This window comes from Cupressus sempervirens, chromosome 8 (assembly GCF_028749045.1).
Source record: "Cupressus sempervirens isolate cs-2001-9-10 chromosome 8, ASM2874904v1, whole genome shotgun sequence".
In the NCBI taxonomy this organism is placed as follows: domain Eukaryota; kingdom Viridiplantae; phylum Streptophyta; class Pinopsida; order Cupressales; family Cupressaceae; genus Cupressus; species Cupressus sempervirens.
This window is the reverse complement of record NC_143125.1, coordinates 396,169,264-396,195,553: the sequence shown is the minus strand read 5'-3', so window position 1 is coordinate 396,195,553 and position 26,290 is coordinate 396,169,264. Positions and strand designations below refer to the sequence as shown.

Genomic DNA, 26,290 nt, shown 5'->3' with positions numbered 1-26,290 from the left:
GATCAACATGCCAACTAGACATGTACACTCACATTACATATTATTTGCAAAAATACATTTTACAAAACAAATAATAATAAGAATAGGAATTATACAAGGTTGAGACACCTTATTCCTAACAATTTGGACTTATCTCCGCACTCATACCATTGATATATTGCGATAGGGTACGCTCATCGTAGCAATTCAAGGAAGTCAATATCCAGTACCTGCAATTTGCATATAATCCACGCATGCACAAACACAATATTCTAAACTAAACAGGGAATGGCAGGAAGTGGTTCATCGTGTAGATCCCGACTAGCAGGTGACTACGACTCCCTTCCTCAACTACATCATAAACGTCAAACATAAAGAAAACATACAAGCACACCATACACATGCAAGTATGGGGTAAGTATCTATAGAAACCGCATAAAAATCATTCATCTAACTAACATCATTCAATAACTAAAATAACTGGCACTAAGTATCTCCACACACACACACACACACACACACACACACACATATCAACTGAATATGAAATACAACTAGTTAATTCTGGTAATCCGACACCGCTAATCATAAAACATAATAATAGAACAAGCCTAAAAGAATCTAGTCAAAACAAATTAGAAAAGTCAGGTAGGGGTAGGCATTATAACAAGTCATGATATTGTTTAGACGTAAAGAATGCAACATTGTCTAACAAAATCCTCTTGCGACATCCAAGCTTGGTAAAAATATTATTCGTCAAAAAACCTGTCACTGCATTACCAGTTTGCTCTTTTTGTTGGGATTACTTCTACCCATTCAGAAAAGTAGTTACTTGCAACTAAAATCCTAGAATGACCCTCATTGGATTTATTTGTAATTTCTCCTACAAAACCCACACCTCATTGTTGAAATAAAGCTTGGACGTCAACTAGTCTCAAAGGCATATTTCCATAAAATTTCAAATTTCTAAAGAACCTCTAACATGCATCACATTTCATAGCCAATTGATGGGTATCCGTAAAGATTGTTGGACACCAAAACCTTGATCTTAAAATCTTGTGTATAGTTGTTTTTACCATATAATGACCTCCACAAACTCCACTATGCATTTCTTCTAGCAACCTTACAAATTTGACTTTGTCAACACATTTGAGCACTCCATCATCACTTGTCTACCAAGACTCCCATGTTATGATGGTGTACCTTATAGCATGCAACTTAATGATTATTTTCTTACTATCTTCCATTCCTTGTGTACAATTCAACTTTTACAGGTAGAATATTATATCATCCACTCACAACCATCCATGTCACATACGCATGCCCTATGTTAATCTTCAACTTGATTCATCTGATTAGCATCAAGATTACCTTCATTCATCAACTTAGCTACTCCTTGGCCTCTAATTGATTTTATAATATGGGTCTCAATATTGAATTCTTTGATCCTATCGATCCAACTATATCTTCTGCATTTCTGAGATCTTATTGACGACTATCATGAGGTTATATGGGACTATGATTAGTAGACTTAGGACCACAAAGGGCCTCTCTGACCCTATCTAGATCACCACTAGGGTGAAGCAAGGTTGCCCTCTCTCGCCCACCTTGTTCGAGATCTATATTGATGAGCTTGAGGTTTTTTCTTAGTGACTCCTCACTTCCAAGTGATGGTTGTCATCTACACCAAGTATTGGTCTCCATCCTTTTCTTTGTTGATGATGTGGTTCTTCTTGTTGCTTCTCTTGAGGGTCTTCAGAGGATTTTGGATAGACTTGCATCTTTTTGTGACATGCGACAGTTGGTCATGAACTTGGAGAAGACTCGTGTTATGGTCTGCAACGGTTTGAAGACCTCACATCTCCATTTTCACTTCCCAGGTCAAGAAGTTGAAACTACATCATCTTACACATACCTAGGGGTTAAGATTTTTGGATCTCGTTTCAGCTTGAGATCAGTCATTCAACCTCGGATCACTAAAGGGTTGGGTTCCCTTGCCATGCTCGAGAGACAGTGCTTCAAACACCACTTTCAAGACACATCATCTAAGCTATCCCTCCTAGATTCCTTGGTAAGACCCACAGTGCTTTCTGGTTTGATGGTTTGGGGTCCTTTCCTTTTAGACTCGGATTGGGCCATGATTGAGCATACCCAAACTCTGCTCCTTCGTCGGATTATCAGATGTCACAAATCCACCCCCTACAGTATTATTTTGGTTGAGTTTGGACCTCACCCATTTAGGCTTGCAGTCATTTTTGACATGATTTGGTTTCTCCACCGTCTTCGTGGTTATGTAGACTCAGTGGAAGGCCAACACAGATACCCTTACTTAGCCTACTACTCCTCAGTTGCTATTACAGACTTCGATCCAATCACTAGAGCCCGCTATTGGTATGCTCAAGCTATTATCCTGTTGAGTTTAGTTAGGATCAACATCGATTGTCTCCCTCCATACCAGTTCTCATTAGATGCTCATGCTCATCTACTTCCCCCTCGGTAGGAGTTGAGCGGTTATGTTAGATTTGACAGTTATAGACAGTATATCATACGAACCTGGGTGGATCCTCCAGGGGGACTACGTTTGAGGATGGCTTTCTACGCCGAGCACTTCTTTGATATTCGAGATGGGATTATTGTTTGTCCTAAGTACTTACATAGGTACTGGACACACACCCTGTGTATCTCCCTTGGCTCCTTTAGGGTGGGCTTGCACAGACTCCAAATCCAAGGCAATCACCAGATTGCTAAAGAGGATCAAGTGTGCACACTTTATACCTTAGTTGAGGCTACGAGATTAGAGGGAGATTTTACTATCTGTTTAGAGATTATAGATCCCTCTCAAATTTTTTAGGTATACTGATCAGTGTAGCATTGCACTCTATCTTCGTGAGTTCTTGTAGCTTTGTGATCATACTTTACAACTTTCATCTCCTAGGAGTTAGGCTCAGACACAACTTATAACGACCTTCTTCTCACCCTTAACATCGGTATGGGGTGTGAAGCGTCCGTACAATTTGCTTAATATGAGTCATTCCACCTCTATGAGAACTCGCAGGGGACCTCTTCGCCAGCGACACTCCTCTTGTAGCACTCAACTTCATCACAGGGCCTCTAGTAGTCGCACTGATCAGTCGCTGTTGGACATTTTCCTTGTGAGGATAGATACCTAATCTTCTCTGTGATGTCTCCTGCTTTCTTCTTCTTTTGTTGCACTTGTTCTTTTGTGGACGTCATTTGGTGCTCTATTTGTCTACTATTTTCTTGGTGTAAGCTTCCAGTCCTATAGACCCTCATTGTGGTCTTTTGTTGGACATTAATAATATTATCTTATCTTATCTTATCTTGGGACCACTTGTTTGGTGAAGATGTCTTTGACAACTGAATTAGGCGCATACACAACAACCATTGTTCCTATAAGATAACACCTGAAAACTTTGACTACCTTCACTAGTATATAGACATGTTTCCCATTGATGTCATACTTTATCTCTGCAACGTGTAAGAATTTACTAAAGAATGCAATTGGTTGTTCAGATCCTTCTAAATTATTTTGGAGCAATACTGAAAGAATTGTGTGAAAGAAGACAAAAAAAGAATATGCACAAGCTTGGTATAATCTTGTACTTTCAAAACAACGACCTCTTTGATAGTCTTCTTGATGACTTGAAATGCAAGTACTAGGTTCCCCTTTCCAATCAACATGAGAACCGTTCTTCAACATTTCTAATATAGGCCTACTAATTTTGCAAAGTTTGTAACTAATCTTCTTAAGAAGTTCACTTTCCCAAAAGATGGCTAAATACCCTTAACATCTTTTGGCTAGGGTATCTTATCAATTGTTGCTACCCTTTTTGGATGAATTCATACTGCTTTGGTGTGTTAGGCCTTGAAGAGGGGTCCCTTGATACTTCTATAGGAACAATGTAGTAAGTGGGAAAAGGTAGAGTTATTGACCTAACTATTTATGATTATTCCCTTGCACATGTAGTCCTCTACACAAAAATAATACAATCAAGTTGAAATTATTTTAACAACATGCCTTACATATTGAAATAATTATGTTTAAGGATATAAAGTGGTCTCTGTACCATTTTCTTCCAATTTTACAAAGCTCTTAGGAAATACAAACAATATACTCATACATGGATTAAGGACAACAATAAAGACACACATTGTGTCATATAATGCTAATATGTTGGATTTTACAATATTAATAGTTTGTTGCTCAATATCCAATAGGCTCTTGTAATGTGTTGGATCCTATACATTTAAATAAATATCTTTAAATACACCTTTAAAGAAAGAAAATAAATAGTTTTGTATTTTTGACTGACACAACAATGAAACAAAGAGAAATAGGAAAAACAAAACTAAGATGAGAAAAGTTGAGTTCATTTTTGTGTGATTACACCTTAATGGTCTTAGAAAAGAGATTATTGAATATGAAAACAAGCACAACGAGAAAATTCAAAGCATTTAATTCTATAATACTCTATTGCTAGGTTCATTTGTTTACATGTAGTATGTTGCCACCTTGTGCTCCTAGTCTTCTTTTTATCTTTCTTTATAAATTTTGCTACTTTGCCAAGTTCATTTGTTTACACGTAGTATGTTGCCACCTTGTGCTCCTTGTCTTCATTTTGTCTTTATTTATAAATATTGTTTAGATACACTTTATGGGCAGCAAATTATGCATGGACACAAATGGGTATATTGTATGAAAGCATGTAATTGACAATGTTTTAAGACAATATTAAAGAAATGTGGTACTTCACAATAGATCGTTAGAAAGTTTCAATTATAACGACAGGAATCAACACTTAAAAATAACTTTGTATCTTATAATTAATGGTGCAACTATATACTCTTGCTTTTTGGATTTTGTTTTTCTACAAATATTTGTGTTGATAATGTTATTTTTATTGTTTGTATAGAAAATGTACATTGAAAAAGGAATATTATTTAAAAATAAATCTCGATTGAAATTGTAAGGATTTTTTTTTTTTTTTTTTGAAATATTGAAAATGTAATACATATTCATTGCAATCTAAATGGTGAAATAGATATTAAGCAAAAACATCCTCAAATTATTTCATCTAATGCATTGCCAATAAGAGGATATATTGTTCATGCTTTTTGAATTTGAGAATAAATGTGATATGTTAGATAACTAAATTGCATGATATATATGTAACTAAAATGGAATGTATAAAATTGCACACATCATGATTTACTAAATGAAAATATTGTTTCCTCACCCAACAACAAAATTTGGAATTCGTATTACACCTTTCACCTTTTCATATACTTTACACTATCATTTTAAATATTTAGACCAATTCTTCAATTTGCACGATTAATAGCTTCAACGTCAACCTCTTCATCCTCCCCTATGTACTGAAAAATGAGATAATTGTCAGTTATTAATAATACTAATGCATTGCAAAAAAAATATGAACCAAGGTTGGATTTCTTTTGAAGTACTTTTTGAATATACATAGTATTATTCCCCACCATAAAAGCTTGTGCATTCCCATCCAATATAGTCAAACATTACTAATAGATAACACAAATGTACTTCAACAATTTAGCTATCATTAATATTTACTTCAACTTCTAGCCACACCACATTAGCAAATAATACAATGATTAGGAAGTTTTTTGGAACAAAATCAACTCTAACATCTGAAAATTTATAAATGTATCCTATACATATTCACAAACCATTTAAATAACGTTATTAGAGAGTTAATATCAAAATATTAATCTTTTGAAAAAAGACAACATACCCACTACATGTACGACTTTATAACTTATAACAAAAATATAAATTGTATATATTATAGATTGATTGTTGATAGACTTTATAAAAACATCAATTTTTTGCTACTTAACATCACCCTTAATGCTTTTACTAAGTACTCATATTTTCCTATAACCTACATGACTACATGGCATATTTAAGTGGATTACATACTAACCTTACATGCTAGCTTATGTTAGAGAGAAGAAAAAAGTTTTAAAGGGACCTCAAAACCTTAGAAATATCAAAGTTACAATTCATTGTCAACAAATCAAAATTAAGGGACCTAAGGCGCACTAGCCATAGAACAGTAACATGCAATTGAAAAAAGCTTAATGAATTCCTATCAATCATCACCTTTCACCTCGAGACGCCAATTTGACACTGAGTTAGGAAGCTCTCTCTTCATAGAGAATTTTTTTTTACGTTTCTATAGATTTGCTTAAGAATTATTGTCTTGGAAGTGAGTTTGTTTGTTTGATAGAAAAAAGGAATTTATTTCCTAGCTGACTTAGTCAGGAAATGTGTTGCTTGGATTATTGGTATTATCTATTTGAGTGTTAGCATGTTAATTTGTACTATAAGGTATTCTATATGTGTTATAGCCAACACTTGTGATTGCAAATGCTAATGTAATATACTTTCATATTAGGTCTCCTATTGACCCAAACTCACATGTGTTTGAGACTTGTATATGTAAGTGACTTCATTTATGAATTCAATATGCATATGGATGTATCGTATGTGAGTGAATGGGAAGGTGTGGAAACGAGTTCGGAATAGAGATGATGTATGCATGGAATCTAATGTTGTGCTTCAAAGGAATTGTTTTGGCATAGTTGATGCTTTTAGTCAATCCATTTAAGTGAATTGTTGCTCACTCTTTGGGTTGTTTCCCTTATTGTAATTGCCCGCCTAATGGTGTATTATCGATAAGATATGTCTATGGAATAAGAAAAGAATTGGGAAAGCTCCAAGATAGGCAAGATTGAAAGTAAGTAGCAAGCCTTGAAAGTATCACTAAGTAAGATCAATCAACCAAGCAAATCTACTATCAAGATCTCTGTTGCTAGCATTACTATGCTTTAAGGAAATATGACAAAAATTCTTACTTGCATTGGTTTACCTAAAAGAACTAGATGCAAAATGAAGCAAAAGTATATATAAATGATTTAGACAATGAGATTGCGGAGGATCATCAATAATTTGAAAGCAAGAAGTGGATTGTGATAGATTCTTTGACGAACCTTTCTTTTTCTCACATGTTTTTGATTAATTTAAAAACAAATTTTGAAGGGACCAAATCCCTTTAGAACTTTAGAACATAAAATATTCAGCAATAGCCCCAAGATAAAATGTTGCTAGCAAACACTCACTAGTAGCCCAAGACAAACCAGAGTAATAGTGCAAAGGACAACATTATTCAAGAAATGAAGTAGAATAGAAGAATAAACAATATGCCCAAACTGTCTCATCGGATTTAAAACCAGGAACCCATAACCTGCAAGAAACAAGGAAAAAAATAGCACTGTCCATTGCCTCACGTCTTCTAGGAGCGTTCTGTCATTTCAAAATGAGGTGAGGACTTCTTATGGTGTTTTTCAATAAATGGGATCCACCCCTCCACTATAGAAGCCTAATCTTGCCAATCTTGGAAACCAAAGCGCAAGACCCCAAGACAAAAACAGGACAAGAACAAGTCACAACAGAACCATCAAGAGAGTTTTGGACAAGACCAAAATTAAGGTTCTTTGTTGGATGAATGACATCATCAATCTGATGGATGCAACCAATGACAACAATCACAACAGCATCATGCTTGACAATGCCAACAATAGCAGTTTTCTTAGTGCTACCTAGGCTCACCTCCTCTAGTAATGGAGAAACACCACACCCAACAACATTAACTAAAGTAGAGCCCATGACATTCAATACCCCTCAGTTGGGTAGAAGAATCTAAAGATGCCTCGACCAATGCAAAGCTATCTAGAGCATGGCAACAAAACTACCAAAATCTTTACCAACGGACACAATAGAAACACCTTACAGCAGAAGAGTCACCAAGAGAACCATCTTCGGAAGACTCAAAATTGGTGGAGCCAGTTGGAAAAATTCTAACAAAAATAAAACTAGTAGCATGGTGTTACCATTGACAAGAGACCCCTGCACAAGATTTGGGAAAAACAGAACCTTTCCACCAAGAAATGCATTATTTTATCTTAGCCCTTTAAAATCAACATTGGGTTGCCATATGACCTGATTTAGAGCACTTCTTACATCTAAAGGAGATCCCTTTATAGTCCAAAGTTTGAATCCAAAGCCCCTTAGAATGCTCTAACTTTAGTCTTTTCTAGAAACCCCTTAGAGATGTCCATCTCTACCAAGAATCATGCATAAGTATAGTGCATAATATCAAATGACTCGTCATATACCATTAAGAAATTTCCAAGATAGGATAGCCTCACCCATATCAGAAACTAGTTGAAGGTTTTAGAAGATGGGGGACAATTGGGGTACCACAGTTTCACCATCACCACAAAACAACCTTTCCAAGTGAAATAATGATTACACAAAATCAACTTTCTATCATCAATAGAGGAGACCCACCTTTGCAAATCGAGAAGACTCAACCAAAAACCCTTGAAACAACATATCACACCATGGGCAAAAAAGGAAGATAGGAGTCAAGATCAATGTCTTTCCCCACGTCCTCATCCAAAGTGATCTAGATAGGATTTGAAATAGGGAAAGGTCCCTTGACTTTCAAACTTGAGCCACCACTATTCTCAAACCCACCAGGAAGAGGGACCGACGACCCAATTGAGACCTCACTAGCATACAACAAGGTCCCAACAGACAAAGATGCTCCAACATACAACAAGGACCCAACATACGATGAGGTTCTAGTAGGTAAAACCTCGGCCAAAGCTTAACCAACAGACAACAAGGGTCCAAAAGTCGTAAACGACCACCAAGATCCAACAAATTGTGAAATTCCCACAAACAAGAAAACCCCAACAAAAGCTCCATCGGACAACAACACTCCAACTGAAGTCAACAACGACCAAGGGAAGGTGAAGCACCAACAAACAACAAAACCCCAATCAAATCCAACAATGTCCCAGTAGAAGACAAAGCTCCAGCCGAAGATGAAGCCCCAATAGAAGCTCCAACAGATAACAAATCCATAGCTGAAGACATGCCAAAAGAACCATGAACCTCATTGATATTAAGGATATCTTATTGTTTCTACTTCTTGCATGTTATCTTTGTGGTATCTATTGTGTTCATGCTATCTTGTTGGTTAAATTGTAACATGTTTGGACCCTTTTGAAACTTGCTTTTACGCATTGAATTGTTTTGTTATTATTGATGTTTACAAAAGATTACAATCAATTTTCATAATTACATTCATCAAAAATACATGTTAATTGCACGATTGTATTCACTCACGCCTTGTGAAATCAAAGATGACCCTAAGGTTCACTTATTTGCATTTCCTTATTTGAGACCACACTATTTTAAGTCCATATTTATCTTCTTAATTCATCATTAACTTTTTAGTGCACTCATTCCTATAATGATTACTCTCTATTCATCTTTAACTTGTCACTTATTTTGTAGGTCAATCCCATCCTCGACACGTTTATTTTTTAAGTTCATCCATTCATTTGACCTTACTTTTTTTAGGTTGATCCCTTGATCATTGTTTACCCACATTTCACTTTTTACATCATTTGTCTAGCCACTATTATCAACAATTTACCTTTTTAGGGTACATGAATTGTGCATATAGATGACAAAACCACGCTATTTTGAATTTGAAATCATTGTAATCAAAGCTCATAATTTATTATGCTCAAAATTGTTGGGAGATTGTTAGAGATGAAGATTGTTAGATGTTGTGTGAAAGTGGAATTGTTGCTAGATATATTTGGCTATTAATGTTTTGTCATTGATCTCAACATAATTGTTTATAAGTCAGGGAAATATGTTATTGTTTAGTGAACAAAGATTGGTTATTTGGTGACACAATTTGTTTCACTTGTGCTTGCGAACATTATAGGTTGATATTCAAAGAGTCTATATGCCATGTTTATCATTGCATATGGTGGTAAGTTAATTTAGAGAAGTTATAGAGGACTTCATGGAGACAAATATTCTTATGTTTTTACAAACTCGCTTGAGAATCATTATCTTGGAAGTTTGTTTGTTTGTTGGATAGAAAAAGGAATTTATTTCCAGGCCAACTTAGTTAGGAAACATGTTGCTTGGATTATTGGGATTATCTATTTGAGTGTTAGTATGTTAATTAGTATTCTAAGGTTTTCTATATGTCTTCTACTCGACACTTATGTATTCACAAATGTTGATGTAATTTATTTTCATATTAGGTCACATATTGAGCTGACCTAATACGTTTTGTGACTTGTATGTGTAAGTGAATTCATTTGTGAATTTGATGTGTATGGAGGTATGATATGTGCGTGGATGAGAAAGTGTGGATTTGAGTTTGGCTAAGATAAGATGTATGCATGGAATCTAATGGTGTAGTTCAAAGGAAATATATTTGCATAGTTGATCCTTTTGGTCAATTCATTTTAGTGAATTCTTGCTCACTCATTGGGTTGTTGCCCTTATCGTAATTGCTCACCTAATGGAGTATGATAAGATATGCCTATGGAACAAGAAAAGAATTGGAAAGGCTCCAAGATGGGAAAGATTAGAAGAAGCAAATTCTTGCTTGCACTCGCTTAACAAAAAGAACTAGATGCAAAATGAGATATGATTGATTTGGACAAGAAGATTTTGGAGGATCATCAAGAATTGGAAAGATTGTTATAGATTCTTTGAAGGATCTTTCTTCTCACATGTTTCTGATTAATTTAAAAACAGGTTTTGATGGGCCCCAAAACCCTTTAGAACTTTAGACTGTAAAAAATTCAATAATAGCATCGAGATAAAATGGTGCTAGCAGACATTGACTAGCAAACCAAGACAAAACTGAGGAATAGTGCAAAGGACAACATTATTCAAGAACAAATGAAGCCAACAACAACAACAACAACAACAAAAAAGCCCAAACTACCCAATGTGTGAACCCAAAACCTACAAGAAACAAGGAAAAAACTAACATTTTTGTTTGTCTCCCTTCTTCTATAATTGTACTTTCATGTCAAATGATAAGGGTACTTCTTATGGTGTTTAACAATAAATAGGATCCACCCCTCCTCCACCATAGAAGCCTTATCCCACCAACCTTGAGAAACCAAAGCTTGAGTACCCAAGACAAAAACATAAGAACTAGCTACAACAACCCAATAAGAGAGTTATGGACAGGATGAGCATTAGGGTTCTCTGCAGATGAGTGACATCATCAATTTGATATACAGAACTAGGGACAATAGTCACAAAAACATCATGCTTAATAGTGCTAGCAACAATAGTTTTCTTAGTGCTACCTAGGCTTGCCTCTATGAAAGGAGAAACATCGAAATCCAACAACATCAACTTAAGCAAATAGCCCAATAGGTTCAGTACCCCTAACCCATGTAGAATAATCTAAAGATGCTTTGAGCAACCTAGAGCTAGTTGGAGAAATAGCAATACAACTACCAAAAGCTTTACCAGTAGTCACAATAGGAACAACTCCAATAGAAGAGTCAACAATAGAACAATCTCCAAATGACACAAAATTGACGAAATGTTGCAAAATATTACCAGAAACGAAACCAACAACAACGAGGTTCACATCAATAGGATACCCCTACGCAACAATGTGAGAAAAACTCTTTTAACAACAGTGTAATGTTCAAAAGAGATACCCTTCCACTAAGAAACATATTGTTTTGTCTTAGCCCTCTATAGTCTGCATTGGGCCACCAAATGACCTAATTTAGAGCACTTCTTACATCTAAAGGGGAGACCTTCATAGTCCAAAGTTTGAATCAAAAAACCCTTATAATGCTTTAACTTTAGTCTCTTCTACCAACCCCTTAGAGATGCCCATCTCTACCATGGTTCACGCATAAGTAGAGTGCATAATATCAAATGACTCAGCATCCACTATCAAGAAATCTCCAAGAGCATTTCCCACCTTTTCCAACAACCACCTAAAGATGAAGAGGAAGATAGGGAACCTCACCCATATTGAAAATTTGTCAAAGGTTTCAGAAGAGGGTGAAAAATTGGGGTACTAGGGTTTCACCATCATCGCAAAATGATCTTCCCAAGTGAAATAATTATTGCAAAAATTCAACTTTCTATCATCAACATTTTCAAACTTAGCAATAAAAAATCCCTTAGCCATAGGGAAGATGTGAATATTACTAGATAAAATAGGCTCTCAATGAGAGAAAATCCACCTATGTAAATCAAGAAGACTCGACTAGAAACCCTTAAAAGGACAAATCACACCATGGACAAAAAAACAGAGGATGCAAGCTCAATGTCTTTCACCACATCCTCATCCAAAGGGATTTAGATAGGGTTTGAAACAAGGAAACGTCCCATCACTTTCAAACGCGAGCCACCACTACTTTCAATCCCACTAGATAGAGGGACTGAAGACCCAACCAAGACCTTTTAAGCAGACAACAAGGTCCCAACAGATAGAGATGCTCCAACAGACCACAACGACCCAACGTAATATTCCAATAGACAACATGCTCCAAATAGATGAGATGCTCAAACAAATGACAAGGACCCCACATATGATGAGGCTCCAATGGGTAAAACTCCATCCGAAGCCCAACCACAAGACGTCAAGGATCGAAATGTCATAAAGGAAGACAAATCTAGCAGATGACAAAACTCCAATCAAAGCTGCCTCATATGAAAACACTCCAGTTGAATTCAACAACAACCCAACATATGATGAAGCACCAACAAACGACAAAACCCTAGCCAAAGCCAACAACATCCTAGGAGATGCCAAAGCTGCAACAAACGGTGAACCCCTAACATAAGCTCCAATAGACAATAAAGCCCCAACTAAAGGCATGCTAAAAGAGTCATGTACCTCACTGTTTTTAAGGATAACTTGTTGTTTCTTCTGCTCGCATGTTTTCATGTTATCTTGTTGGTTAAGTTTTGAAGTGTTTGGACCCTTTACAACTTGTTCTTGTGTGCTAAAAACATTGTTATTAGTGATGTTATCAAAAGATTACAAACAATTTTCTAATTACATTCATAAAAAATATATGTTAATTGCTTTGTTGTATGATTGTATTCACTCATGTCTTGGTAAATCAAAGAAGACCCATAGGCTCACTTATCCCCATTTTCTTATTTGACACCACACTATTTTAAATCCATATTTTTCTTCTTAATTCACCATTAACTTTTTAGTGCAATCCTTCTTAACATTAACACTCTTCTCCATTCATCTTTAACCTATCACTTATTTTGTAGGTACACCCCATCCTCATCTTGACTTGTTTATTTAAGTTCATCCATTCATTTGACCTTACTATTTATTTTTTAAGTTGATCCCTTCATTTTTAATCCACATTTCACTTTTTAGCTCATTTTTCTAGCCTCCCTTATCGACAATCTACCTTTTTCAGGGTGCATGAATTTTTCATATAAATACCAAAACCATGTCATGTTAGATTTGAACACCTTGTAATGATCATATATTACAAGCTCATAATTTATTGTGCTCAATATTTTGTCGAGAGATTGTTAGATGTTCTTCGAGAGTGGAATTGTTGCTAGATATATTTGGCTATTAATGTTTTATCATTGATGTCAACTTATTTGTTTATCACACATGGACATATGCTACTGTTGACCAAGTTTTTAATCTATGATTCAACATACTTCATGGCGACATACATTCTTATGTTTCTACAAATTCACTTGAGAATTATTATCTTGGAAGTCAATTTGATTGTTGGATAGAAAAAGGGAATTTATTTCCTAGCCGACTTAATTAGGAAACATGTTGCTTGGATTATTGGGATTATCTATTTGTGTTAGCATGCTAATTAGTAGTATAATGTATTCTATATGTGCTCTAGCTCACACTTATGTGATCACAAATGTTGATTTAATTTATTTTCATATTAGGTCTCATTTAAGCCAACCTAATATGAATTTGAGATTTGTATATGTAAGTGAATTCATTTGTGAATTTGGTATGCATATGGATGTATGTTGTGTGTGTGGGTGCAAGGGTGTGGATGCAAGTTTGGATTAGAGAAGATGTATGTGTGGAATCTAGTGTTGTGCTTCAAAGGAACTGTATTGGCATAGTTGATGCTTTCAATCTATTTTTTTAATTGAATTGTTGCTCACTCTTTGTGTTGTTGCCTTTATTGTAATTAGATTGTTGTCGAAGCAGGGTTGTTTCCCTTGATGTATTAGAGCAGTGAGCTCCAAGCAAGTGCTTGAATGCATGTTCATTCCCCATTGTACCTTTAACAAGATTTATATGTGTTATTACATCATCTTGTGGGTTTGATACCCACTGGATTTTTTTTCCCTTAATCTTGTTTTTCTGGAGAACAAAATATTGGTCTAATGTGTTATGTTGTTATTTGGTCTTATATTGTTTACAAGGTTTCAAATCTGATTAGTTGTGGATGGTTTAATGTTTTGATTTGCTCACAATTGCTTCACCCGTCTTAGTCAGGAAACATGTTGCTTGGAATATTGGGATTATCTATTTGAGTGTTAGCATGTTAATTAGTATTATAAGGTATTCTATGTGTTCTAGCTCACACTTATGCGGTCACAAATGTTGATGTAATTTATTTTCATATTAGGTCTCATATTGAGCCGACCTAATATGCATTTGAGATTTGTATATGTAGGTGAATTCATTTGTGAATTCGATATGTGTATGGATGTATAGTATGTGTGCAGGTGCAAAGGTGTGGATACGAGTTTGGATTGGAGAAGATGTATGCATAGAATTTAATGTTTTGCTTAAAAGGAATTGTATTGGCATAGTTGATGCTTTTGATCAGTTCATTTCGATGAATTATTGCTTACTCGTTGGGTTGTTGCCTTTATTGTATTTAGATTGTTTTCCAAGCAGGGTTGTTGCCCTTGTTTTATTAGAGTAGTGAGCTCCAAGCAAGTGCTTGAATCCCCATTGTACCTTTAACAAGATTTTATATGTGCTATTACATCATCTTGTGGGTTTAATCCCCACTAGAGTTTATCCCTTAACCTTGTTTTCCTAGAGAACAATATATTGGTCTTATGTTTTACGTTGTTATTTGGTCTATATTATAATAAAAGGTTTTAGATCTGACAGATCTATGTTTGACTAAGACAAGGACTAGGTATGGTGAGAGATATTTCAGTTTATTCATTGATGATTATTCTAGAATGATGTGGGTTGCATTTTTTAAAGGAAAAGTTAGAAGCCTTTGACAAATTAAAGATATTCAAAGCCAAAGTTGAGATTGAGATAGGAGTGAAGATGAAATGTTTGAGGTCGGATCACGGTGAGAGTTCACTTTTAAAGAATTCAATGCTTATTGTGAACATGAAATAAGAAGACATGTGTCTGCTCCTAGGACTCACAGAGGAATAGGGAAATCCTTGACAGTGCAAGGACTATGGTATTGGAAGGAAAAGTAGCTCATATGTATTGAAGAGAAGTTGTTGCTACTACAATCTACACATTGAACATAGTTCAGTTGAGACATGACACTGACAAGATACCTTATGAGTTATGGTATGGACATGTGCCTATAGTTAAGTATTTTAGAATTTTCGCATGACAATGTTATATTAAAGGAGATGACGACATAGAATAAAATTGTTCCTAGAAGTGATGAAGGGATAATTTTTGGTTATTCTACTAAAAGCAAAGCCTACCAATGTTATAGTCAAAGATTAAAGAAACTTCTTGAGAGTGTTAATGTGAAAATTGATGAAGGATTTCCAATACAAGAAAAGATGTGCAGTAATGAATCAAATGATGAAGACATTGACAAAAGTATTGAGGTGTGAGAAGTTCATACTTTGAAGACTCCAAGTTAGGTAAAGCTTAATCATATTGAAGATCAGATTATTGGTGATAGAAATTAGGGAGTTATGACTGGGGGAAAGAATTCTAGAAATAAAATTTGTTTGATTTCACAAGTTAAGCCTAAAAGTGTTGATGAAGCTTGCCAAGATGATAACTAGTTTAAAGCTATGAAAGAAGAGCTTGATTAGATTGAGAAGAAGCATGCATGGATTTTTCTTCCTAGGCCTAAAGATAAAAAAGTCATCATAACTAAATGGATTTTTGGAATAAATTGAATGAGAATGGTGAAGTAGTTAGAAACAAAACGACATTGGTTTACAAAGCGTGTTCACAAATAGAAGGTATATAGTTTGATGAGACATTTGCACTTATTGCTAGAATTCAAGTCGTTAGATTATTTCTTACTTATGCTTCTTACAAGAATTTCAAGGTATTTCAAATGGGTGTTGACATGACATTTCCAAATGAAGATCTTGAGGAAGAAGTCTAGGAATTAGAATGATTTAGTATTGCTAATAAAAAGGACATGGCTTATTGATTAAAGAAACATTTATATGGATTGAAGCAAGCAATTGGAGTCTAGTATGCATAATTGCATAAATATTTATTGAAGCTTGAATCAATAAAGGCGCTACAAACTTAATTTATAATTCAAAGTTAATCTTGCGAACATTTTGATTCTTGAAGTCTTTGTGAATGATATCATTCTTGGTGGAAATGATGAGCCGAGATCAGATTTATCTAATGAGATTTAGAAGGAATTTGAGATGTCTATAATAGGTGACATTTTGTTCTTTCTTTGCTTGCATATCACTCAAATTGAGACCCAGATTTCCATATCACCGATAATTATAGGTTGTAAGTTGACAAAGGATAATGAATCTACGAATACTAATTAGACCAGATAAATATCTATGATTGGAGGTTTGTAATATCTAACTCATACAAGACCTGGCATATCCAATGCGGTCAATGTTGTTGCTAGAGATCAAGTTGGTCTGAAGAAATCACATGTGGTTGCTATCATATTTATATATCTATAAGGAACAATGGATTATAAATTATGGTATGACAGAACTGATGATTTCACACTTCATGTATACATCGATGCATACTACACAAGTAACATTGATGACAAGAAGTGTCGAATAGAACAATGTTGCCCACAACTGCATCTACGTCTACTTCTTTGCCCCCACAAACCTCTACTCTCAAGCAAGCTTCCGCCTTTGACCAGGGTTCTGTGCGAGCCTCTTCTAAGGGTGTGGTAGCTGCTAGGGTTGGCTCGACGTCTTTTTCTCCGAATTTTGTCTTGTGCGGCGATGCCCTAGATGGGATTAACACTCTGTCCTCTGTTGCTTGGGCTTTTGATGTTGGTTTTGGCGGCCTCTCTGCGGTTTTTCTTGCCGGGTCGACTATTGTTCCACCTAGTGGTGCTATAGGTAGATCTGCCATCTCTTACACTATTGTTGTTGCTTATGAGGCTGACATTGGAGGTCAAACCGATCATTCGAGGCTTCGTGATCCTATGCCAGTTGCTATAAGTAACTCGATAATGATTGATTTAGAGCTTGATATTGTTGATGAGATCTCCACTTATGTGGATGATTTCTCCTCTGTTGCTACTATCTTTCGTTTTAAGGGTTTCTAGCCCTCTTTGTTAGAGTTGCATGCCTAGATTACTCGTGTTTGGAAGCCCATCATTTCAGAAAGAGCTCAGATATACGCTGTGGCAAGGGGTTTTTTTCATTGTGAAATTTGATACTACTGAAGATAGAAATGCTATCTTGTGTCGTGGTTTCTCATGGGGGGAGAAGTTTCCCTTGATGGCTAAACCTTGGTATAAGGATTTTGACTCGTCGACAGAATCCTTTAATAAAATCCCTTTGTGGGTCTGTTTGCCAAATCTCCCCCTTCACCTATGGTTGGATTCAATCCTAGAGGTGGTGCGGGATGCCCTCGAGGATTTTTTTCTGGTTGATACTGCATCTTCCAATGTGTTTTAGACAACATATACTCGCATCTTGGTTGAGATCAACGTCTCCAAGGGACTCCTGAAAAGATTATGGTGGCCACTCCGCTTGGATCTTGGATCCAACTTCTTGATTATGAGGGTATCCCCTTTCGATGCAGGAAATGCCACAAGACTGGCCACCTTGCTGCCCGTTGCTCCTCTGAAAAATTTAGACTAAAGAAGTCTCCTTGGTGGAAGGGGGTTTCAGATGATCACTACGCGGTTCAAAAAACCCCCCTCTGCTAGGAATGGTGACTCTTCTCAGGACACTTTGGTGGTGGACTCGACTATTGTTTCTGATGGTACGATTGCTGCCCCAACGGTGGTGACCTCCTCTATTCACCCTTTTTGGATTCTGTCTCTGGCGATTCAACTGTTGCCCCTCTTGTGGCTTGGTCTCTGGATGTTGTTGTTTTGTCTCAGGATGTTGCTGTCCATTCTTCTGCCGAGGTTCGTTCCCCGGTTGCAAGGGTTTTGGGGGATAGTTGTGATGTTGTTGACTTTGTGTGGCAAAAGGTTGTTGGTTTGGTGGAGGATGGATGGACCATAGTAAAATGAAAAAAGGTAAAGCCCTCCACTCTTTTTGATATGGCATTACGATCTCAAAAGACCAGACCGAAAGGGAAAGCTCGAGTCCCTGTTGCGGCTGTCCCGTTTTTGGTTCTCCTAGCTCTTTTGGCCTGTTATTCTTTGTAGTCTGAAATGGTAAGTGACTTATTGCTTATTCCTCTTTTACCATGGGGCTTTAGGTGCCCGTTCAAAACCTATTTGTGTGGGTAAAGAGTATTGTGTTATTTGTGATGCCACCCTGGTCACTTGTCTTGGTTGGTGACCTGTTTCACCTTTGGGCTGTAGTTTTGTTTGGTTTGGGCTTCATTGAAAATTTTATGATTTGTAAAGGGTTCCAAGCACCTTCAAAACTTGTTTTCCTTAACCAAAAAACATTGATGACAAGAAGAACACAAGTGGAGAAGCATTCTTCTTGGGAGAAAGATTAGCTTCATGGTTGAGTAAAAGTGAGATTGTACTTCACAATCTACTACAAAGGATGAATATGTTGTTGTTGCTATTAATTGTACAAAAGTCACTTGGATGAAGCAAATGTTGAAGGAATTGGAGTTATTTATCACAAATCTATTAGTATTCATTATGACAATTCAAGTGTTGTTAATATTTCAAATAATTTTGTATTGAATTCAAGAACTAAGCTTATTTCAATCATTTCTTGAGAGACAAGGTGAATGAGAAAGAAGTAAAATTGGATTATGTGGTTGCTAAGGAACAAATAGTTGATGTCTTTACAAAGACCTTATGGAAGGATGCCTTTGAATATCTTAGAGATTTGCTTGGGGTAATGGCCCCTCCTTTTCATAGTTGATTGATGTCATGGTCCAGTGGTTTTAGTTGACTTATCCTACCTCTGGATTTGATATTTTTAGGAGTTACTCCTAAGGGGAAATATTGTATAGTTGAGAGATTGTATTTTATTAAGGGTATGTCAACCCTTTGTCATTGATCTCAAAGGGGGAGAGAATTATGTGAAAAATAATTTATGGGGAAAGATAGTCATATCACAGTTGTGTTAGGAGAGAGACTTGTTATTTTGTGCATTGAGGGTTTTTTACATCATATGTTGCCATCAATGCTAAAGAGGGAGGTTGTTCAAGATGGAGATAATTAGACTTTTGTTTGAGTGGGATTGTTGTTGTTAATGATTGGCATGGTTATTTTGTCATCGATGTCAACATTTCATCACACAAAGATATATGTTATTGTTTAATGCCAAGATTGGTTGTTTTCGTGGCATAGTTTGGCTCACCTGTACTTGTGGATGTTATGGATTGATTCTTGGAGAGTCTACATGCTATGTTTGTCATCACATGTGGTGAGTTGCTTCAAATAAGTTACAAAGGACACCATCTCTATTCTAGTTTTGATTATATTCCTTAGATGATTCTTTTCCAAAGGCTTTGTGACATTAGGATCTTTGAGACTCCATTGATGACAATTATAAAACTTTATAAGTGTTGTGGGTAGATGCAAGACCTTGTAGGGATTCGCATACCCCATACAAATCAACATTGGGGTGGAGCAGGGTTGTCCACTCTCCCCCAATTTATTTAGCATTTCTATTGGTCTTTCCTTAGCGAACACTCACTCCCGGTGGATGGATGCTCCTTGCACCAATTTTTGATATCCATTCTTCTCTTAAAGGATGATTTGGTTCTCCTTGCCTCATCCCCATAGAGTCTCAAATGCTTCTTGATGATTTGGCCTCTTTTTGTGATGTGAGGCAGCTTGTCATCAATCTTAGTAAGACCTAGGTGATGGTCTTCAATTGCCTAAAGACCTCTCACCTTCATTTCTCTTCTAGGGTTCTAACATTTAGATCTCCTCTTTGTACACATACCTAAGTATCAAACTCTCGAGCCCTCACTTCAATATGAGGTCGCCCATGCAACCCTAGGTCAATAAGGGGTATAGTTCCCTTGCCTTGTTGGAGAGAATGTTTTTGCCATCACTTTCAAGACACCGCATCCAAGATGGCTTTCTTGAACACCTTGGTCAGGTTAACGATTCTTTACGGTTCAATTGTTTGTGGGCCCTCTATACTGGAATCAGATTGTCCTCAGGTGCATTATCAAGTGTCTCTAATCTACTACTTTCAATATCATTTTGGTAGAGTTTGGGGCTCCTTTAAGGCTTGGGGCCATCTTCGATTTGAACTATTTCCTTCATCATATATAGTGTTATGCAAACTAAGAGAGGGACAATACAAGTACTCCTATTTGGCTTATTGGTCCTCTGATGCAATTTCGTAGGGTATTGCTCTTTTGAGGACTGTGAGGATTGACATTGACTACCTCCGTTGTTTTAGTATGACTTGGATGCCCCTGCACATTCCTTCCTCCTTGGCAAAAGTTGAAAAGACGCGTCTGCTTGGACTATTACTAACAGTATATTCTTACCATTTGGGTCAACCCCTTGAGGGTCTTTGGCCAAGGATGGCCTTACACTCAAAGCAACTTTTGGATATCCACGATGGGTCATTATGCACCCATTGTACCTTTCTTAGTGTTGGACTAGCATGATTCACATTCCATTACTCTTTAAGGGTGGGGTCACATCAACTTTGTATACAAATTGACAGCCATAATGATAAAGCGGATTGGATCTGCTAGTTTTGTGATTTAAGGGAGGCCAAGATTGAGGTGTATTTTAATTTTCACTGCCCCATCTACTACGAGATCTGAGGGAGGTTTAATTGCTTTTTCAAGGTTTGTTGGTCTCTCTCATCTTTCTTTGGTTACACCAATCAACAATGTTTGGTTCTCTACCTTAAAGAGTTTATGGGGCTTTAAAACCGTACCTTGCATATCTAGCCTGCTTCGAGATAGACCACTACTCAGCTTATCACCTCCTTTTTATTGATAATCTCTCTAGCCCAAAATACCAAGTGATCACTTGGACCTCCTCCCATCGAGCATGCCAGATCTGTTAGGCCTCACAGGAGCTATATGTGATAGTGGCTCACCACCAGTAGTTGTATTCAAAGATGACATAGGACCTCCACTCATCTTGTATCATATCCTTTGGTTCTTGGTTGGTTTTTTTCGATGCCCTATTTATTATGAGATCAAAGGGAGATTCTTTTGTCTGTTCTGGGAGTGCTTTTCTCTCTATGACTTCTTCAGCTATTATGATCAGAGATGCCTTGCACTATATCTTCATGAGGCCACCACGCTCCATGATAGCATGATCCAGACACTGCTTCCACACCGACACTCATCTACTCAGCTCATTACTACCTTTTTTACACCATTATCCCCTTTGCATGGTGTGAAAAGGCCCTCTAGCTCTTTTCAACCTAACGGGCTTTCCAGATGTGTCAGATCCCATTTTGGCTATTTGCACCAGTGATACTCCTCTGTGAGTGACCGGAGACAGCGCAGTACCTCTACACATCAGCATGTGTATCATTCCGTGACTAATTTATTTTCGCCCAAGAAAGACTCCTAACGCTTTCTCTGTCTCTGTTCTTTGTTGCTATTATTTTGGTCGTATTTGCTTATTTTTCGGACACCTTTGTGTGCTCCGGCTGGTGTTTGCCTCACTGTTATAATCTTTCAGTCCCATAGACCTCTTTTTGGTCTTTTGTTGGACATTAATATCATTATCTTATCTTATCTATGCAGTGGAGTGCAACTAGCTTGTGACTGGCTATCGCTCTCACCTCTTTTTGTTCCTTGTTCTACTTTTCCTCGGGCAACATTTTGTGTTCCTATTGTTGGCCAGACTATTTTATCCTCTCTTGGCAGTCCCTTGGACCTTCTTTGTGGTCGCTTGTTGGAAATTAATAAATTTATCTTATCTTATAAGCTCATGTGTGGTGGGTACAGGTATAGGTGATAGATTCCAATGTATTGACTACTCATATACAATCTCAAGGGAGGCAAAGAGGTCTGTTAAGTATTCATTAACCCAAAGGAAGATTTTGTTTTGTCCAACAACAAAACCATCTATATCAGAGCAAAGTCAAGAGAACATTCAATGAAGGTAAGGTATGCAATATAGAGAGCCACAAAATAATTCAAAGGAATGGTGTTCATCCTTATATTGGCATTGGATGGTTCTTCTCAAAGTGGGTACTTCTTATGGACACAACTATACAATAGAATATTAATTGGTGACTAATTGATGACTCTGTAAATCTAGGGACCAAGCATACGTCCTCTATGTTGCATGGAGTGTCAGATGATGAACCATTTTATTTTACATTGTTCTTACTTGGTCAAATGCAGGGATTCTCTTCACTCTTCAAATCTTCATGGGTTCGAATGGGTCATGGAAGAGTGATCTCTTAGAATTCTTACTGAGTTGACCATAAATGAAAACGAATGCTCTAGGGGCAAAATGTCTAGCTTGTTGATCCATTAATTGAAAAAGAAAGGAATAGAAGGATTTTCAACAACCATAACATGTTTGTAGGACTGATCAAGAACATTAAAACCCATATATACTAGGTGGTAAACAAAAATTAATTCACAAGATCTAGCACTTGCCTTACTTGGTGGGACAATGAAATTAAAAAACGTTTGTAAGATTTAGGAGTCCCGAAGGAAGGCCCCAAGAGACATTCCAAATAGGAGATTTGAAACTTGGGTTCCTCCCTTGTGCAAAAGGCTGAAACTCAATTTTGGAGTGGCTAAGATAAGATGAAATCTAGACCAGTAAGGGCATCTTGTATTATCATATTATTTGGGATGAACACAGTTAATATGTGTGGGACTTACTACAAGAAGTATGGATTGCAACTGATAACAAAGCGTAATTGGAGGTTTTGGCCAAGGGGGTTGAAGCTTTGCAAAGAAAAAGGTTTGGACCATATTGACATATTGTGAGATTCAATACTTTGAATAAATTCTGACAAGAGAGACATTTTCAAATGGGTTAAAACAAACACCAAAAGTAAAAAAGAATATTGTTTAATAATGAGAGTGTTGACACAAACATAGTGAATGGTCTCTCTTATACTGAAATCATAGCCTAGAAAAAGTAAAATAAGGCAAAAAGTAGGGTTTTGGAAAGACGAGTAGCATATAACAAAACAAAGATTGCTAAAAGGTTAATTTTGGAGTTAAGGTGCAAGAGGAGTTGGAAAATATAGTGTAATAAGTATCATTGTAAGATTCAATTTAGTGTGTCCATCTTTCCCAATGCTTAATAAAGGGATTAAATAGCTACCCTTTTCTCTTTGATAATGTGATTATTTACCCCTATATCCACACGGTTTCTTTGTGATTCATTTTTATCCATTAGATGATAATAAGGTGTTAGACAAAAGGCCCTAGTTTTTGGGCTCTACTACTTTGTTTCTTAAGCAATGGCCTCCTAGCTTTAACCCATTTACTATAATTCTTTGGGGCATCTCAAATGTGGTTAAGGCTCCCAAATCTTCACCTCAATTTTTGGCTTCATATAACTTTGAAAACATACAAGACATGCTTTGGGTGAATTTATTGCATTATCTGCAAATACCCACAAGCTAGCATACATTAATGGCTTCTAATCTTGAAATAAGGATCATTGTAAGATTCAATTTAGTGTGTCCATCTTTCCCAATGCTTAATTAAGGGATTAAACAACTACCCTTTTCTCATTGATAATGTGCTTATTCACAACTATATCCACACAATGATTCTTTTTTATTCATTACATGATAATAAGGTCTTAGACAAAGGGCCCTGGGTTTGGGGCTCTACTACTTTGTTTCTTAAGCCACAGTCTCCTAGATCTTCAACTCAATTTTTGGCTTCATATAACTTGGAAAACATAGAAGACATGCTTTGGCTGAATTTTGTAAAGTTTCTACAAAATTTGAACAACCAAACTTCTTAATGCCTTTTATCTGCTTGCTGAAGATGATCTTATGTATTAGATTTGTATGAAGTGTTAAAAATAGTATAAATATTATTCTGGAAAAGTTTTATCTATGCAATAATTTAGATAGGGTAGTATTGTTAAAGGAGCAAACCATATGAATTTTTTGTGTCCTTTATCCACAATAATAACCCACATAAATATGGCAACCAAGGGGCATGTCCCTAGAAGGTACATGTCCCTTCCTAGGTCGCCGTCTAATTGATTCCTTAAAATCGGCGGTTGTTGGAGAGGACTTTAGTTAGTGAACAAACAAACTAAAGTGATAAAGATTAACCTTTAACAATAATGCCTCTAGGAGACACTGAGTACTACAAGGATAATTAAAATTATATATAGGCCTCCATTTCATGCAAGAAAAAATCCATACGATCTGTAATCAAACCAGTATAATATATTAGAGTTACAAAATTAACACTCCCTCTTAACTTGATAATCATATTGAGAGATAACATATCTAGCAACGTATACTAAGATGAATAAACATAGATTGATAATCTATATCTATTTGAATATTCTAAGCATGTGGTATCATTGAACACATGATACTATGTCATATTACCATACCTGTGATATGACTTATCACTTATACTAGTGATAACAGTATTGCATGGAATGCAACATACAGGATAAAATCTGGAGAATGATTAAATTCTTCATTTATCCAAGTTGTGACTCATAGGTATTGGTAATCCTATATCACAACATAATCCTAAGTTAAGATCTACCAGAACACGAGATAAAATCTAGAGAATAACTAAATTCTTCATTTATCCAAGTTGTGACTCATAGACATAGAAATGTCTACATCACAATATGATCTTGAACTCGTCTAGATCTGATAGTAGTTCTCTACTGTTCAACACATTATCTAAGAGATTGTCATCTCTCATAATGTCTTTTATACAAGTGTTCATTATCTCAAAGATTGTCACTTCTTAGATAATGAATACAAATGGTAAAGCCCATAACAGTCAATAGCTTGACAAAAAATATTTTATTAATAATTTAAAGAATACAAATGTATTATAATTCAAACATACCAAGTCTTTCCTTGGAGTGATCTATCATAACTCAAGAGAGAGGTTTGGTAAGAATATTTGTTGTCTGATCTGCAATGCAAATGTATTTTAATTTTACAATATTCCTGTCTACCATATCTATTACATAATAGTAAGGAATTTTAATATGCTTGGATCTCTCATGAAAAATTGGATTCACAAAAAGCTTGATGGAACTCTGATTATCACAATGAATAATAGTAGGATTCATGGGTTGAACAAATAATCCCACAAGTATTTTTCTAAGCCAAACTGCTTCCCGAGAGGCCATGTTGCGGCAATGTATTCAGCTTCTGTGGAACTCTACACTACTAATGCCTGCTTTCTACATATCCAAGATATCATTGTTGAGCTTACACTGAAACAATATCTTGAAGTGTTTTTCCTATCAGTAACACTTCCACCACAATTTGAGTCTACATACCCATATAAGTCCAAGTCAACTTTCTCATACTTGAGTCCAAGATTAAGAGTGCCTTGTAAGTATCTCATAATGTGTTTGACTATAACTAGGTGAAACTCCTTTGGCTCACACATAAACTGACTTAAGGCATTAACAATATAGCAAATATCAGGTCTTGTATTTACCAAGTACATAAGAGACCCAATCATCTCTCTATAAAGAGCATAATCTATGGAGGATGATTTTGTAGTTGCTTCCTTAAGTTTGAGTAGATTAGTCTCCATAGGAGAAGACATAGGTATGTAGTTCCACATTCCAAATCTTTTCAAGATGTTTATTGTATACTTCCCTTGATTAAGTATGATGTTGTCAAAATTCTGCCATACTTCCAATCCTAAGCAGTAATGAAGGAGTTCTAAATCTTTCATTTCAAATCCTCTGATTAGATCTTTCTTGCATTGATCTATAAGATGATTATCACCTATTATTAGTAAATCATCAACATATAGTATCAATATTATCATATCATCTTTATCCTTTTTATAATAGAGATTTGGATCAACTTCAGTCTTGGAAAATCCTAAACTGGTGAGATACT

General features: G+C 36.1%; 1 protein-coding gene across 2 annotated transcripts in view; it reads right to left on the bottom strand.

Moving 5' to 3' along the window:
* Positions 1 to 5,045: 5,045 nt before the first annotated feature.
* LOC149542949 (Zinc finger C-x8-C-x5-C-x3-H type family protein) overlaps positions 5,046 to 26,290 on the bottom strand; it is a 217,368-nt gene continuing 196,123 nt past the window's right edge. For both annotated transcript variants that reach the window (XM_089797884.1, XM_089797885.1), the window contains exon 11: positions 5,046 to 5,376. In XM_089797884.1, coding sequence (XP_089654010.1) covers positions 5,323 to 5,376 — 54 coding nt within the window. In that variant the 3' untranslated portion in view covers positions 5,046 to 5,322. The remainder of the gene's footprint in view (positions 5,377 to 26,290) is intronic.